This window comes from Spermophilus citellus (genome assembly GCF_964194105.1).
Source record: "Spermophilus citellus genome assembly, chromosome: 5".
NCBI classification, from domain to species: domain Eukaryota; kingdom Metazoa; phylum Chordata; class Mammalia; order Rodentia; family Sciuridae; genus Spermophilus; species Spermophilus citellus.
This window is the reverse complement of record NC_138186.1, coordinates 134,244,418-134,263,226: the sequence shown is the minus strand read 5'-3', so window position 1 is coordinate 134,263,226 and position 18,809 is coordinate 134,244,418. Positions and strand designations below refer to the sequence as shown.

At 36.1% G+C, this 18,809-nt stretch overlaps 1 protein-coding gene and 1 pseudogene across 3 annotated transcripts in view; one reads left to right on the top strand and one right to left on the bottom strand.

Annotated features, from left to right (window-relative positions):
* The first annotated feature begins 1,937 nt into the window (after nucleotides 1-1,937).
* ECHDC1 (ethylmalonyl-CoA decarboxylase 1) overlaps nucleotides 1,938-18,809 on the top strand; it is a 37,988-nt gene continuing 21,116 nt past the window's right edge. Inside the window, exons 1-3 of one of the 2 annotated variants that reach the window (XM_081294767.1) lie at nucleotides 1,938-2,082; nucleotides 8,742-8,963; nucleotides 15,360-15,502. In XM_081294767.1, the coding sequence (XP_081150893.1) occupies nucleotides 8,744-8,963; nucleotides 15,360-15,502 (363 nt within the window). In that variant the 5' untranslated portion in view covers nucleotides 1,938-2,082; nucleotides 8,742-8,743. Of the gene's footprint in view, nucleotides 2,083-2,733; nucleotides 2,882-8,741; nucleotides 8,964-15,359; nucleotides 15,503-18,809 lie in introns of those variants that run through there. The other variant, XM_081294768.1, reaches the window with a different exon arrangement.
* Nucleotides 10,611-15,266, bottom strand: LOC308650420 (diphthamide biosynthesis protein 3-like; annotated as a pseudogene). Its single transcript has 2 exons — nucleotides 15,253-15,266; nucleotides 10,611-15,200 (listed from the first exon to the last, which is right to left on the bottom strand). The product of its transcript is annotated as a diphthamide biosynthesis protein 3-like (transcript).

The following is an 18,809-nucleotide window of genomic DNA, read 5'->3' as shown; positions in this document are numbered from 1 at the left end:
TAATCCCAGAAATTCAGGAGGTCGAGGTAGGAGGATCACAAGTCCAAGGCTAGCCGCAGCAAATTAGTGAGACTGTCTCAAAAATAAAATAAAATAAAAAATAAATAAATAAATAAATCTTATAAAACTAGACAGTCCAAGCCCCCAACAATAACAGGAACTAGAGAGGCTGCCAAGAAGTACTAACTTCATTCAGGCTGCAGATGCTGGATGGATAATGAAAAGTAAGTTACAGCTTGGCACCTGTCTTTATCGTACATTTGCCTCCTTTATTACCTTAAAACTTACATCAGGTTCTTGCTCAACTCTGCACACTGGCATGTAAACTAATCAAGGAATGTTCATCTAAAACTGGTTATATAAGATTTATTGACCTAAATTTACCTATCCTGTACCCTTCAAGACCGAGGATACCATAATAAGAATAACTAAGGTATTTTCAAGATTTGCAGGGACATTCAACTGCCAGCTCTTACAATGTCCTATTCCAGACACCCCTAGAAAGGTGCCTTGGAGTCTCCAGTCATTCTCCTAAATCTGCAGTTACTCAGAACTTCTGGAACAACACCTGGCAAACGGGAATAGTCCATAATGAAACTGCCTCACTTAAGCAGGACCAAATCACCTCATAGAAACCAAATTGCCAACCATTCAGGATCACAGGTCTAATAAACATCATGCAAAACAAATGCAGATCTCCTCCTTAAGTAATAGCCCTTCTGTGGAGCCAAATGGGAAAGCCAGAACTGAGATAATGATCAGCCAGACTCCAATCCATCCCAGCAATCTGATAAAAAGGCTTGTCGTTTATTCTGGCAGTGGCATGGTCTTTCTTTTAGTATTGTCTCTTCTCCTTGAAGTTAACCCACCATGATCCTATTACAACTTTGCCTGTTTAGAGGTCATTCTTATTGTCACTGGCTCAGAGGGTCCCATCTCTGGCATATTTATGAGGGAACCACCCATAAAATGCCTGCCTGAGAAAGGTCAACTGTTTTTCATCCAACAAAATGATATGCTCTCCATACCCTTTTCTTAGAGCAGCTTTCAGAGAGAACTTGCCATTATAAATGTTTAACTTCTGCAACTCAGAAGTACTTTATCAAGGAATTCAGAGCCAAACTTTGCAAAAGCAGTCATCGACAATGATAAGGCCTCTTCAGTCAAAGGTTAAAAAGCCTAAGGTAACTACCAGCTAACAAACACTGTTGGCCTAATCACATTCCCGCTAGCCAATTCTGTAATTTTTCACTTTTTTGCACCCACACTTCCACTCACTCCAATTCTTTTTAAAACACCTAATTGCCTCTGCATAAGGGAAATTGAGCTCAGTTCTCTCCCTTACTGTTAGTAGTCACTGGGCAAAACGTTTTTTATCACTTTAACTAATATCCAGATGCTATCTTTGTCATCAACCACCTAATAACTAATTTCAGTCCCATTTCTTTGACAAAATGATTCCAAAACAGATGCAAAATGGTTTTCCCTTTTCATCTATCTTCCAAAGCATTTGCTGTCTATGCCAGCCAAAAGGGGTTTGGCACAGAATTTTACGCTTACCGAGCTTTATAAAAGCCATGTCATATTCAGGGCATACACTGTATTTGATTTTTTTAAAAACGATAAAATATCCATTTATCCCTCAATAACTCTGATATATTACATAGGGTGTCTTTCGGTACCTCTCCCCACCCCTTTCGCGATTCCCTTAAACTGGTTTTCTTTTCTTCATCTGAAGCCACGTTTACAGCAGAACGTTGGAAACTAGCTGGATGTAGCAGCTTCCCTTTCCTGGAATAAACCCAGGATGGCAGAATGGATCTTTCGAAGCTAGCCCAACCACCGTACCAAGCTTTCTCGCGACACCGGGAAGAGCGCAAAACTGCGACGTCGTCCCGGGAAGGGACTTCAGGAGGGAGCGGGGGCGGAACTTCCGGGGTCGCGGCCACCCGCCGGGGTCTGAATAAGAATGCCACGGACCGAAAGGGGACCTGGGTGAGCGAAAGGAATCGCGGGGGAACAGAGTTTGGGCACCGGAGAGAGGAAGAGGCTCTAGCGGAAGCAGGAAAAAGACTCCTAAAGGTAGCGCGGAAGAGAGCTGAAGGGGGTCGTGGGGAAGCGGAAGGAGAATTTCCCCTCCCTTTCGGGCTCTGTATTCGTAGGAGCTGGCGGTAACCTTAGCGTCATCCGGAAGACAATCCCACAATGTGGCTGTGGAGTGGATGCTAGCGCGTAGCCCAGCGAATCTCACACGGAGAGCAGAGGGGCTCCGCTGCCGGGTCCTCGCCAGGCGGCCGAGCAGGCCCACTGCCCCCTGCTGGGCGTGAGAAAGCAGTGGTTTGCGCCGCCCACTGAACTTCCGAGTGTTGGAGGCGCCGGAAAACTTTCCAGGGGAAGTGGGGGCTTTTAACATTTTCAAGAGGACAAGAAGGCCTAATTTCAAAGCACTTATTTGATTTCTAAAGACTTCCAAGGCCTTGGGTTAATTAGGTAATGGTCTCTGGGATCTCCCTACTTGTTTGTCTCTTTCTGGACTGAGAGAATATCCAAATCAGCACTCCCACATTTCCCATCAAGGAGTTCAGTGTATACCAGCCATTGTTCTAGGTGCTCCAGTTTGTGGAGATAAATGGACACGGACAGGGTTAGCAGAGACTCCTTTTGAAGACCTTGTGCTCTCTTGAGATAAGCTGAGGGGTTATTAATATATCTTCTGACGGAGGGAGGGAGGGAGGGACATGGTGATACCACATCTGATCTTTTCTTGACAACTTATTGGATGAAAGACAAGTACATAATAATTGGTTGGGGCACAGACAGAGTGTGATCAGCATTCCAGTAAGGAAAATCAGCCTTGGAAGAGGCACGGAATTGAAACAAGGTGAGTTATGAGAATAGTTAATTGGACAGATGGACTGTTGGTTGTGGCCAGTTTCTTAGCCCTATGTATGAAATTCAGTCTTTTCTGGGGGGGGGGGGAATTTTAATATTTGTTTTTTAGTTATCGGCAGACACAACATCTTTGTTTTGTATGTGGTGCTGAGGATCGAACCCGGGCCGCACGCAGGCCAGGCGAGCGTGCTACCGCTTGAGCCACATCCCCAGCCCCTGAAATTCAGTCTTAAGAATATTATTGGTAATTACTGTTTGCCAGGCATTTTTCTAGACATGGCAATTGCCCTCATGCAGCTAAATGTACTGGAACAGTTTGATTAGGGAAGTAGGGAAGTCATTGAATGAAGGGTTTGATAAGGAAAATAGAGGTGAGTGTAGTCTAGGGTGTTAGAGGAGATGACTTGGAGTTACTCTAAGGAAGAAAAATGTGTCAACAGAGATCACGGATACCAAAGTTTGGAATGATGAAAAACCTGAAGGATTTGAGGAACTGAAACTTTTTTATTGTGGTTGTGTGAAGGAGAGGGTTTGGATGGCTTGTAATGAAACTTGAAAGGTAAGTTTATATAATATCCTAACATCAAATTGAAACCTTGACAAACAGGCAGCATATTGACAGTCTAATCTGGAATACTTCTGTTTTTTTTCTTGTTCACTACCTGCCTTAGATTGTTTTCTTAAGTACGATTTGTGTTAGTTTTCTGTTAATGATTCTAACATAATGGTGAAATAGGTAAGTACTTTTAATAAAACAACTATTGTATTCCCTTTGGGGGTGGGGCATGACCAGGGAATATTTAATCACCTTTGTAGAACTTGAAAACAAATTGGAGAGCAAAATCTTTGATTCCCCCCCAGGGGTGGGGGGTGGTGGGGGGTGTCAGAAGGTCTTCTCTCTTACCCCTTTCTAGAGGCTTGGCAGTAAGACTGAATTGGCCTTCTTATGGGGCAGCAAGTGATCCTACAAGACAGATTTTAAACTTTTTACACTGAAGAAAGTTTATAACATTGTAAATGCCTCAATACCTTTTTGTTGCCTTGTGATTTAGGGAGTAAACCAAGTATAGATTATTAAACTACTTGCTTACACAGAACTTGAATCTTAAACTGTATTTACTTATATTTTCAGATACTATAATAGTTGACTAGTGACTAACACCTTGTTTTCTCCTCAGCATTGACCTGCTGTATATTTTAGACTCTGAATTTAGAATTGGGATTGAAGTATACAAAATAGGCTCTTAGCAAATTTTTAGACTTGGCTGCCTAAACTTTGAGTCAGCTAATCTGGTAGGTTTAAACAGTGTCATTGAGATTTTTTCTGGTACTAATCTTGTACAGACAAGGAAGAGAATCTGAGAGGAGGTAAAAAAAAAAGAAGGGACGGTAGTGCAAGGAGTACAGAACGAGGAGAGAAAGAGAAAAATATGGAATTAATAGAAAATGTTACATGGCTTAATATAAGGTTTCCTGTAAGAAGTCAGCATTTCAGAGATCACAGATCTTTAATGAGGCAATATTACTGTTATTTACATATAACAATATTACATAAGTATTTAAATTTTTAATGATTTAAAGATAAGGGGACAGGGATCTGATGATATTCATACTAATTGCACTAATGTTCTTGGCTGCTGGAGGGAGGGACAGTGTATCAAGGTAGCAGACAGACTCCTTACAAATGAGAGCAGAAACATATTGCTTGCTGTTTCTGTTATCCTACAATAATAATTTAAAATGCTAATGATTTTATAAGTCTTTACTCCTTTGTATTTTTTAGTTTTGACTCTTTATTCTTTTTCCTATATAGAGCATTATAAAAAACACAGGCAAATTTATTTAATGTTGTATAATCCATATCAAGTTTCTCTAGCATTTTTATATGACTTCATGATTGGTGTGGAGAGAATCAGGACTTCTGCCCCAAATTAATTTTATGCATTGAGTTGCCTCTATATTTGATTGTCCCTGGGGATAAAACATGCAGAGAGCACACACAGTCCATACAAAAGCAAATTCCTGGAAATATATTTGACTCTGAGTATATACACTTGGCTGCTGTGTGAGCTGAGCTATTTATTGATCTTGAGAATATATTTTCTCTAGACTTAGAAGGAGCCCTAAGGAACCCTGAGCCCTACTCTATGTTGCTTTCTTAGGAAGGGACATTCCCTAGACTGAAAGCAACCCCAGGTTCCTTTTCCACAAGGGTCTGGGGGTTCTGCAGGGATTGTTCTGGAGGTGACATGTAGAGACCAACCAGTAAAGACATAATGGGAGAACAGATCACAGTGAATCCAAAACAGGAGTACCAGTGGAAGCAGTTCCCTTTGTTGACTCTTACAGAATGCTCAAAACTATTATGTGCCTTTGGAAGGGGGAATAAGAATAAGGATACTGGTTTCTCATTTAAGTGTGCTAACAAGAATCCTGTCATTCTAAGAAAATTACAAAGAATGTATCAGGATGGCCCATACTATCCAACAGCTTTGTGAGATATCTAGGCAAATAGTTAAAGTAGGAAGAATATACTAATAGACCCTTCCTTATAAAGTATATAGAATGGACATTATAGATACGCAGAGTACATTTAGATTGTCTCTTAAAAAGATAATTTCTTTAAAGTGGCCATATTTTGATTAATGATTCAATAGAGATCATATTGTGTGCAAACTTTTTATAAACTTGATTAAAACAAACAAGGAGCTCTTGCCCTCCTTTTCTGAAAGGAAACAGATTCCATAGCTGATTGGAAGAGTGGTGGCCAGCTGACCAGAGGCCAATGAAGAAGAGAATTTGGTCAAATATCATGCCCTACACACTTTGAACTTGCATTTATTAGAAACCCAACAATAAATTATTTTTTCTATTTTGTAATTCTTTTGGAACCGCATTATGTGTCTTTTAGTTTCACAAATATTGAATTTAAAATTATATGCTAAGAGTTATGAATAAGGCATAGTCTCTCTTTAAAAATTTAATTTAATGGACTCAGGAACTCACCTTCAAAATATTATCATTACCATGGACAGTGGTGCAAGCCTGTAATCCCAGCTACTTGGGAGGCTGAAGCAGGAGGATTGTGAGTTCAAGGCTAGCCTTGGCAATTTATCAGAGACCCTGTCTCAAAATTTAAAAAAATAAATAAATAAAAAAGGAGACCTGGGATGTAGTTCGGCGGTAAAGCACCGCTGGGTTAAATCCCCAGTAAAACACACACACACACACACACACACACACACAACAGAGCTATCATTTGTGTCAGTTCTAAAACTTTTTTTTTTTATTGTTCATTTGTAAGAGACACACAAAGTCCTTTAATAAGGACTTTTGCTTACTTGCTAGACCTGACAAAGACTTCACACTGTATTATCAGTGGCTCCAATGTAACATTTGTGTTCCTTACCAGATTTCTACTATGAAATTGAAATAGAGTACTTAAGAAACTGTCTTCGAAATTGTCAATTTAAAAGTTTGGGAAACATTACCTGTATATTTTTTAGGTTTTGTTAAAAAGTTTACTGAGAAGTATATGTAGAATACAGAGAATGTAAAATATATAAGAAGAATGTAAAGAACAACGACAAAGTAATTACCTTTGTATCCATTATTTAGGTTAGGAAATAGAACACATCCACACTCTGAAACCTAACTTTAAGCACCTGTTAGGTGACTAAAACACTTGTTTTTCTTCATTTTCTACATTTAGGTTATCTTATTTGTGACTAAATGTAATATAATCTGAAATTCATAACCATAGATTTTTAAAATTTTATAATAATTATTTAATAATTAATGCACAATAAGATAGCCTGTGTATAAAATATGTTTAGAATGCTCAGAAGACTTGATTATAGGTAGCTTTGGAGTGATTTGAAGGAGTACTTCAGGTTTTACAGATTATTTGATAAATTGATATTTGCTTTTTAAAATGGAAGGGTGGGGGTTGGGAGAGAAAGACAATAGCAAGTGCTAACAAGATTGTGGAGGAAATTTAACATTTATGGGACTGTACATTGGTACAATCATTTCAAAAAATGCAGACACTATTTTCTAAAGTTGAGCAAATGAAAAGAATACATGCATTATGATTGGTGGTCTACCAGTCAGTTGGCTCTGTGTGTGTGTGTGTGTGTGTTTGTGTGTGTGTGTTTGTGTGTATGTGTGTATGTGAGAGAGAGAGAGAGAGAGAGTGCTCCTCCGCATGTGTGCACGCTTGCTAGTGCTTGTTAATAGTTGGAACTACCAATGGTCTAAAAAGTTAACTTTGAAAATTCTTCAATATTTAACAATCAGGATAAGATGAGCATACCAACCCAATAATTCTATTCTTAGATATTTATCCATCAGAAATGTATATATAGTGGCCAATAGACATCAAAGTTGTTTATAGCAACTCTTTGTAATGCTAAAAACTGGAAACACCTCAAAGGTCTGTTAACATAGAATAGGTAAGTTGTGGTACATTCATGTAATAGAATGCAGGAATGATGATGATCGACTATTTAGTCTCTAATTGTACATAATATTAGCAGTGGATTCAGAAATAGAAAATTGAAACCAGACACAAAAGAATATATGCTTTTCAATTCATGTAAAGTTAAAAAGTATGCAAACTAACCTTGGGGTAGTTTTTATCATCCTTATTTGAGGCATTCTGAGTGCAAGGTGGCACAAAGGACCTCTTGACGTTCAAGTTATATTCTATTTCTTGATTTGAGTGCTATTAACTAGGATATTTTCAACTAGTGAAAAATTATTGAGCTGTGTCTTATGTTTTGTATACTTTTCTGAATATATGTTTTATATTAACAAAAATGTTTTGATTTTCGTTAGGCAAAAAAAAAGTTGATTTACATAGGGCAAAAAAAGCCTAGGGGCAAAGATGAGATTATTGAGGATATATGTATAAAATAAGAAGAAAAGAGAATAGAACCATGGGGAACACAAAATCCACATACACATTGCTGTTCTTCCCCATTTTCCTTATGATCCTTTCCAGCTTTCTGTATGAAAGCATGGCAAAGGGAAGGATAATACTAAGAATAAAATTTCTATTAGGGTGCAGTTGCTCTCTTAGCATTCTGTTTCCAAGGGGATATTTGGACTGAATTAGATTTTGAAAAAGTTAAGGGTTGGAAAATGAAAAACTACTCTGATGAGAAAGACTACCTGGAGACAGGACATTTAACTAAGTAGAGAAAAGCAACATTTTTTCTAAGCCTTTTTAGTTTTATTAGGTCCCAATAAATGCATTGTAATTATGTCATTCTCCTTGATACACTGAAATGATATGCTTTGAATTATTTGATTTGAGAAGGAAAGAAAGAAAAAATAAGTACTTAAGAGAACTTTTCTTTCTTTCCTTTTTTTTTTTTTTTGTTTGTTTTTCATTTTTAAGAGGTGGGATCTCCCTATGTTCCTAAGACTGGTCTCAAACTTCTGGGTTCAAGCAATCTTCCTGCCTCAGTCTCCTGAGTAGTTGGGACTAAAGGTGCATGCTGCTGTGCCCAGCTGAAAGAATACTGTTTTGTTTTGTTTTGATACCAGGGTTTGAACTCAAGGGCACTTGACCACTGAGCAACATCCCCAGTCCTATATTGTGTTTAGAGACAAGGCCTCACTTGTTTTTGCTGAGGCTGGCTTTGAATTCATGATCCTCCTGCCTCAGCTCTCCGAGCTGCTGGGATTACAGGCATATGCCACTGCTCCTGTCCTGAAAAAGTACTTTTAAAAACAGGGATATATTCTCAATTCAATATTATGCCTGTGGCTGATTAACACATAATAGTAGAAAATTGAGTCTGTTAATCTGGACACCTATATACTTATCTCTGTTTTTTCAGAAATGGCAAAAAGTCTTTTGAATGCAACATCCTTGTCTGCAAGGACAAAACTACTACATCAAGTGGGAGTATCACTTTATAATACTTCTCATGGCTTCTATGAAGAAGAAGTAAAAAAGACATTGCAGCAGTTTCCTGGTGGATCCATTGACCTTCAGAAGGAAGACAATGGCATTGGCATTCTTACTCTGAACAATCCCAGTAAAATGAATGCTTTCTCAGGTATCATCTTTTCTTAAATAAAGAATGACACTTAATCTTACGTGCTATCACATATTTTGTCTTTGTCTTGTGACTGAACCTTCAAAATCTTGGTGCTCTTTGTAGAATGCATGCAACCAAATGAATCTCTGTTACATGAACCAGGAACATTTTTACTAATGTTAAAATGGTATCTTAATGTTTTAAAAAGAATTGTGAACACAGATATTGATAAAAAGGACACTGTTAAATCATTCTTATTTTTTCCATAATTATATTAACTATATAAAAACTTTGTTTGTTTTCAGCTAATGCCACTGAGAAACAAGAAAGAGAAAGTTTCAAAGATTTACTGAAACTGAATAGAAAAACCCATAAATGAAAAAAAAAATTTTGCTTACATTTTTTTTAATGAATTGAGATAAGACTGTCATTGTTAATTTCCCTCCCTTGCCTACAAAGTGTTCATTTTAGAAAAAAAAGGCACTCCTTTTAAAAAATTTCTTTTAAAATTTTTAATTGTCATATATATGTAGTACAGTGTGATAATTTGATACATATATTTAATATATAATGTTAAAATTAGAGTATCATTTTCTTGTGTTGAGACCTTCAAACTCCTCTTAAAATTATTTTGAGATATAAAATGTTATTTCTTATAAATACATAATGTTATTTGTTATAAATGTATTATTTATATATATTAAACTATATATAATAAAATAATTTTATATATGTTGCATATAATGATTATTAACACTATAATAAATTATTGTTCTGTAGCATTTACCAAACTAGTGAGTATTAGAACTCATTTTTTCTCCAATTGAAACACTGCACTGGCCTATCTGTTGACTCTTGCCTAACTCTTAGATTCTGATGAATAACTTTTACCTATTAGTCAAAATTCTGAGCATATAATAATTTTATATTTAAGAGACATGGAGACCAGAACGTGGTAATTTTTACTAAAGCTCAAATTTGAATCACGCTACCATCATGTTATATAAGAGGTATCGAATAGCCTTCTTGACCACACATTATGTTTCAAGGTGATTTTGCAATCTACTTGTCAGTTATGCACTGCATGGGGCAGAATAGATTCTATTCTTTAGTAGCACTTGAATATTGGATTCAAAAATATCTCAGTAATTTTATGTGTCTATATATAATTATCATTATAACTGCAGATATAATTGAGTAAGTTGTAAACTTTGTAAATACCAGTAGTGAGTCTTTATAACTCACAACTTTTCTCTCTGCTTATCAGAATTCAGAGGTGTTTTTCTTTTTCTTTTCTTTTCTTTTTTTTTTTTTTTTTTGCTACTGGGGATTGAATCCAGGAGTACTTAACCACTAAACCACATCCCCAGCCCTTTTTTGTATTTTATTTAGAGACAGGGTCTCACTGAGTTATTTAGGGCCTCACTAAGTTGTTGAGGCTGACTTTGAACTCGAAATCCTCCAGCCTCAGTTGGGATTACAGATGTGCGCCACCACACATGGCCAGAGATATTTTTCTAGGTCAGTGCTGACCAATAAAATATAATACAAAACCCAAATGTGATCTGCATGTGTAATTTTAAATAGTCTAGTAGTCATCATTAAAAAAAAGTCAGAAACAGATAAAATTGATTTTAAAAATAATACCTTTAATTTAACTCAGCATATCTAAAATATTATTTGAATAAGTAACTGATATATTAATGAGAAATTTTCTTACTAAGTCTTCAAAAGGTGGTCTTAAACTCACTGTACTTCTCAGTTTAGCCACATTTCAAGTTCTCAATAGCTACATGTGCTTCATCATTACTTTATTAGATGCTGTAGTTCCATACTTTCAGTTAGCTTTAAGGAATAAAATCCAAATTTGATATTAGCCCAGGAAAAATAAAATTAGAAAGTCAAGAATGCTCTAGAGGATTAAATTATATTAATGGTTTTAATTTGCTACTGAATAGTTACAAATAATCTTTTGTTCTATAGGAAACACTAATGCATAATGTATCAATTTAGTAAAAACAGAGCTGCTTTGATTTGAGTAATGATGTTTAATTAGGTTCAGTGGGGAAAGGATGAGTGAGAATCATTCATCCAGATACTTTATTTCACAAAGTCAAAAAGATGAATTTAAGATCAACTATTGTATAGATATTGTTAGACTCAAGGCCAACATAATTATTTGTAGACACTTAAATATCTTAGACAATTTGAGATCCATATTTGCCTATATAGATTTATTCTTATCTTAAACATATAGGTCTTTTACTTCCCCTGCTAAACTGGAAATCATTTGAGAGCAAGAGCTCTACTTCTAAAGCACCTAGGACTTTCTTGGGAAGGGTTATAGTTCTAAATGTGCCATAATTAGTGATTAGAGAGGATAGCTACATTACTCGATTTTCTAAGTCCAAACATTGATTTAACATTTGTTGTAGAACCACCTTGCTACTGGCTACTTCAAAAAATGGTAAAGAAAATAATAGCTCTGACTGTAGGGATTTTATATTCCAAAATTAAATGTATGTAGTTTAATATGAGCTATAAAAAATTTTCTGGAAACTTGTACAGATTCTTTGGCATTTTAACCCTTTGTTGTGGTTTTTACATTGCTTCTACTTTGCAGTTTTCTAGGCAAAGGAAAATAAAATTAATCATGTTGAAAACATTTCAGACTTAATAAACTTAGAAGATTACCAAAGATAAGCACATTTAAAAGTCACTGATTAAATCTTTAAAGTTTCTTTTTCTGTTTTAAATTTATTATAAAGATGCTCAAATAGAATTTTGAAATATCTAATCAATAATTCATAGATTTCATGGTTGGAAGGCCTGTGAAGCGTATCTGTAGTTTACCTTGGGTTTGTAAAAGCACAGTTCATCAACCATGGAATAAGATATTTACTTCCTGAACTTTCCTCAACTGGCATCCTGTTATACTCCTACTGGTATGAACAGAGTAGGAATTTCACTTTATTCCAGTATACCATATGTTTGGATTGTCACAAGGTCTCATAGTCATATGTTATAATGTTTGTTAAGATTGTCAGTTGGGACACTTATGCATTTGCTGTGAAGTTATCTCTATATTTTTATGTTTACCCTAAGGAGTAAGTTTTCCTCAATCTCAAATTGTACATTCCAGTTCCTACTCCTGGGACATGTATGATAAATTTAACTTTCCTACTTAAATATATATTTGTATGAATTCTTTTGGTACCAGGGATTGAGCCCAGGGCCCCTTAATCACTGAGCCACGTACCCAGCCCTTTTTATATTTTATTTTGAGACAGGGTCTTGCTGAGTTACTTAGGGCCTTGGTAAGTTGCTGAGGCAGCTTTGAACTCACGATCCTCCTGCCTCAATCTCCCCAGCCACAGGGATTACAGGTATGCTCCATCACTCCCAGCTATTTGTATGAATTCTTGAGGTAGAGATAGATAAACTAAAAAATTTGTGTCTTTAAAGCAGAGACTCATAGGTCCTCTTATGTACTCTGTTGTACCAGCACAAATAGGCATTTGATAGACATTCAATAAATATTTGTAAAATACATGAACTAAAAGTCTTGCTTGACATTTTTTTTAATTATCAAGATTTTATTTAGCATGACAATACAGTTTATACTGGTAATAAATTAATATGTACAGTTATAAAAAATGTTTGTTGCTATCTAAGAAAAATGTTTCTTAATCTATGAAGGATATGCAAACTCCTTTAAATAGCTGACTTAATTTTCAAACCCGAAGTTTGGTAACATTGTTGATGAAAATTGGAAATTCTATTCCCTGTAATTCATGATTCAGACAGTGTTGAGTTTATAACGGTTTCACTTGCCCTATCCGTTCTGGCAACGTCCCACAACTGAATGAGAACTGGTAGCTAGAAACTGACCCTATGTCCTATACCTGTACAGTGAGGGATCCACTGGCCTGGCCTCAGACTCCAGAGCTAATTAGACAGAGATTGGGTTAAATTGGGTTAGATTGGCGTAAATCACAGAGGTGTTCCACAAATGTCTGTGGGAGTAAATAAGGCACAAGCATCACTCAGAACTCCAATCATACCTGAAAACCTTGATTTTACTTTCTGCTTACTTTAGGATTCATTCCTGGTATGTTATATTGTAGTTCTAAAACTTAAGCAACACAGTTGATTTAAAACAAAATCATTAGGTCTGGGGATATAGCTCAATTGGTAGAGTGTTTTCCTTGCATGCACAAGTCCCTGTGGGTTCAATCCCCAGCACCACAAAAGAAAACAAAAAACCAACATTCCTATTATTGCAACATTATCAACAGTCACTGACTGTTGTATTTCTTTTCTCCTGGGATGTTTGAACTTGGGCAACTTTTCATCAACAGCAAAGAGAGTGTATATGTTAGCACCATCTACAGTGATCTTGAGATAGTTCATTTCTCTTTGCAGGTTACTGCCCACCAGAGTCAACCTGTACCCTACTCTGTTCATCTGAGCAGTCACTTTCCTTTTCAAAGTAGTGTGGATTATTTCTGGGCTGACAGTGTTCCTAAACAGCAGTGAGATTTCATCTTGTCATGAATATTCCATATAATGTACCAAGTACAGCTAGCATATAATTTTTGATTTATTATGTCTCAGCCTAATGGCTGCATATAGCCATGCTGCTGCCAGATTTAAAAAAGAAAAAGTCCACTTGTTTTAATTTAAACTTCAAAGGAGTGTAGTTTATTTATCGATTAGTATAGAACATTCATACTCTAGCAGGCTTTTCTAATTACAGGAGCCATACCCAAAATAACTTGTCAGATATCAGTACATTTTCATACACACAGCAAAGTTGTGTTTGTAATGGAAATTTTCCAATTTTCTTGTGATTATAATTTCTTTCTACTCTCAGCACTCTAGCAAAGGAAGACTAATAGTCTATCTTCATATATTTCTCCTTCTCCCTGGCAACATTTCTCTGGTAGGAGTTCATGTTTGGTTTGGTTGCATGCTATAGAGGCTTATTAGATGTGTCCACATGGATATATTTATTCAGAACAGGCCTCCCATTTTCAAGTTCATTCTTTATTGTAGATACTTTGCTTTTTAGGAGTAGGGACACAATATTGTGATAGGCTGAAAGCACGGGCACCAGCCATATAGACTTGGTATTAACCCCTCTGTGAAATGCAATTTCATTGGTTTTATCAGAAAATAAACAAAAATCTAGACACAAAAATATTTGCTTTGATCTGGTAAAATAATTAAAGCATTCATTTACTAAGTTGGCTTGTTTGTTTCCTTCTTTTTTTTTTTTAATCTAGTGATGGTTTTTAAAGATCATAAGGAATCTCCACTTCTTTCACCATTTCACTTTAGACTTTTTTTCCTTATTCACTTACCTGTAGCAATGGAGAAAATATAGTCCATCTTTTCCTCTTTAATACCACAATAGAACTCTGTCCATGAAGTGTAACAGAAATGACATGCTGAACAGAACCTGAACGTTCTAATAATGGAGACTGTCTTTGTGATGGAACCAGAAGTGCAGTACTGATGAAGCAGTGGATTTTTATTTAAGTTAATATAATAAAGCTGATGTCAAATTTCAAAGAAAGCTAATTTTAACCATCTTAGTAACTAATTAAAAATATAATCTCTTTTTAATAAATTCTAATGACTGAGGTAGATGATGCTGTTAAATCAGACACTGAATTAGGTTTAAGGTATAAAAATGATAACTAAGGGAAAGGAAAGAAAGCACTGATTTAAAATTATATTCCTTTAAATTCAGGCGGATAATTAAGAATGTTTCCAATTCAATGTTCTAAACATGAAATCCGGGTATGACATGTCTTGGGCTGACTTTTGTATTTGAAGATGAACTCAGCAGTTGGTGAAAAGACCCATGGGCTAACAGAATGGCAAATGACAAAACAGCTGTCCCCATGAAAAAATCAGTTACTCTGCATTTGATATTTCCATCTGGGCTCATTCTCAACTGTTCAGGATGTGGATTCCTAAAGATTTCTTAAGCATTTAAGTAATTTTTTGTTAGTTGAAGGTGCTGGGGCTGTTTCTCCACACATAAATTGATCTTTGTCTTGAATCACTTTCTTATGAGAGACCAGCTAGGACATATTGCCACATCTTCCCCATTCTCCAAATCTTCCTTGGTGATGGAAAAGTTATCCCCACACAGGCAGGTGTAGAAATACATTTCGGAGTTCTCGTCATTGTAAGTCCTTGATCTCCACCTCTTTGTGAAACTCTGCCCCATGGTTGTTGGGGCTAGCAAAAGGCTGGTGCCCCAGTGGTCCAACACCGCCTCTGTTGGTCTAACTTCTCGAATGCCATCTGGGCTTGCTTGATACACTTTTATTTCTGAATTATTTCTGTTTTTGTAATCTCTTATATGTGTTGTGGTTTTTCCCCTTCCCTCTCTGGCAGGTGTTATGATGCTACAACTTTTGGAGAAAGTGATTGAATTGGAAAATTGGACAGAAGGGAAAGGACTCATTGTCCGTGGGGCAAAAAATACTTTCTCTTCAGGATCTGATCTGAATGCTGTGAAAGCCCTAGCAACTCCACAGGCAAGTGTTATATGAATTATGCATTAGGTTGTACATGTCGACCAGACGTTTAAGATATTTATATTTTACTTATGTGGTTATTAGCATTACTTGTACTCTTAAATAGCTTTCAAAGGGTCAGAGGGTTTTGAGATTTGTTTTGATTTTTGTAGAACTATAAAGAATTATAAGGTGAATGATTTAAGGGAAATAAATGGCTCTTAAGGTTTTACCAATAGGATATCTTCAAAGGGTATTCTGGTTAACAGAAATTACCAATCTTTGTGGCTTAGACGAGCAGTGAGTTATGTAGGTGTTTTTGGAGAGTGGAATTCTCTCTTTCTTGCTGTCAGTATTGCTCTTGCTTGTTTCCCCCAAATCCTGCTTTGTTTCCTTCTTTTTCAGATCTTTTGTTTCTTGCTGTGCAAATTTTAAAATTTTAGAAAATTTCATATTTAGAGAGAAGTTGCAAATGTAATACAAAGTTCCCATGTACCCTGGACCCAGTTTCTCCTGATTTTAACATCTTATTTGCTGTAGTACTTAGGACGGTCACAATTAATGAACCAACATTAGTATTTTATTGTTAGTGAAAATCCACTGTATGATCTTATATCTGGAATCTAAATTAGTGAAACTCATAAAAGCAGAAAATAGAATGGGGAAAGGGGGGAGAAATGGAGTTTCACTTATATTAGATAATCAGTTCTCAAGATCTATCTTACAGAACAGTGTCTATATTTAACAGTATTATAGTGTATACTTAAAATTTTCTAAGAAGGTAGTTCTTTATGTTAAGTGTTCTTATCACATAGACATAAATAATAACAATAAAGAGGATGGGAAGAAGCTTTCATAGGTGATGGGTATATCTATAGCCTTGATGGTGCAGATAGTTTCATGGCTAATTATCTACAAACTCATCAAGTTTTATACATTAAATATATAGTACTTTTTACATATCCAATAAAGTGGCATTAAAGAAGGACAGAAAAGAAATACCAGTCTTTATTTGTATTTTACTAGTTTTTCTGCTTTAAAATTCTATCCAGGATACCATAATACATTTAGTCATTTTGATTCCTTAAATTCCTCTCCTCTGATAGTTCCTCAGACTTTCCTTCTTTTCATGATGGTTACATATTTTCCAGTTTCAGTTGGTATTTGTCTGGTGTTTTTCTCATATTAGATTGAGGTTATAAGCTTCTGAGAGGAAGATCAGGGGTAAGGTTCTCTTTTGATGGCATCCCATTACGGAAACATGCTGTCAACATGAGTTTTCACTGTGTATGTTAACCTTGGTCATCTGGCCATGATAGTATTTGCCTGGTTTCTTTAAAGTACTTTAAAGTTACTTTCAATATTCTATGGTAAAAGCAAGTCACTAAGTCATCAAGTTTAGTCCATATTCAAGGAAGGAGGGAGAATAAATTCCATCTCCTGGGGTCAGTTATTTGAAATTCTTCTCTAAGGAAAAATTTGACTTTCCCCCATTTATTCATGTATTTATTCAATTATTTATTTATGTCAGTACTACTCATGGATATTCATTTTATGTGAATTATTCATCTGTTGCTCAGATTGTTCCAGCTTTGGCCATTTGGAGCCCTTTCAGTTAAGTTCTTACTTCCCCTTTTTATATATATACTTTTATTTTATCTATTTTTATGTGGTGCTAAAGCTCAAACCCAATGCCTCACATGTGCTAGGCAAGCAGTCTGCCACCGAGCTACAACTCCAGCTGTCTTGCCTCCTTTTGGCACATCTTTTGTTTTGTTTTTTGTTTTTCTTTTCAAATTATTGGTAATTTTAATTGGTTCACTTAATATGCAAATAGTGCCAGCAGGTATAATCAATTGTACTTGAAGCTTTAATGTTTAGAGTAACCTACTTTCTAAGGACACAGAGAAGCCCATGAAAATGTCATGCAAACAGGGAGACAGAAGACGGCAATCTACATCTCAAAGAGTGCGCCTCAAAGGAAATCATTCCAGCAAGTATCTTGATATAAAAATTCAAGAATTAGGACAAATAAATATCTGTGTAACTCCATCTATTCATTGTCTTATGAGATCCCTGTGACACTGATGCAGCCCATTAGGATACACATACACTGTCCCTGCCCCTTGGTTGAATGAATGTACAATTGGATCAAATCACATTCCAACAGCATTGAAAGGCTGACTTGCTGCAAAAAAGTAAAATAAATTTCTTACTAGAATATTCTGAAGGCATTCAAGGACATAGCTTCTTACCACATGGGGCTATAGAGACTTGTTTTCTGGTTTGGCACATCCATAAAACAATATAGACTACATTTACCTCCTTTGTTTGTTTAACTCCCACTTCTCTTTGTGTCAAAACTTTCCTGGTAAGGATGTTCATATATAAGTCTCATAAAGGACTAGAAGGCCAGTGGAGTTGACTGATACATGGGCTACCTGGGGCAGGTAGTTAAAACAAAAACAGTAGCAACAGAAAAGAACTATTCAGTGCCCAATAAACACTGACAATGATGTGAAAATGATTTCTCTGTTATTTCTTCACATATGTAATCTGAAGATTTACATCTATTATGTTGTCAGGGAGAATAATATAGTCTAGAATTCTTTTGGAATGGGCATGTAGATCATTCAAGTGGTAAAATTTTCAAAGTTTAGGTGATTCCCCATCTTGGGTATTTGTTCTGCATATTCTGGCCATCTCCAGTATATATATATTTTTTTTCTCCTGAGGAGACAATTCTCCAGAAGGCTTAGCTAACCTCACACCACAGATATCATTGTGAGTTTTCTGGTGCACTTGCTCTTTCCCGAGGAGACAGAATTAACAAGTAGCTTTCTTGTGGTCTACAAGGAGCTCGGCAAAAAGTAGGACAATAATTAATACTGCCTCTTTCCAAAGATGACACTCCCACTGGATTGCTCTTCTCTGAACTGCTCCCTTTTACCCATAAATGCCTTCTGATAAATACTCATAGGTCCTAGTGTGAAGGCTGAGCCAACATGCAAATGTGCTCTGGACATTTTTGTGCCTAGAACCCTGGATCCTGGGACGTGGGTCCTCACCTGCCTTCCTACAAAAGTCAAAAAGGCCCTTCCCAGGGGTGCATCCTTAATTGCAGCTGGACACTCTGTACTTATATCTGTAATTTATCTCTTGATTATGAAAGCTTGGATAAATAAATTTTGGGCATGGATTAAAAACTTTTTCACATTTATCATTGTAAAGCTCTTTTAAATGATCACATGGGTGTTTTCTGCTTTTTATCAAGTTTTGCAAAAAATATTTTATTTCTTGTTCTTCTAAAAATTCTTGGTTTTGATTA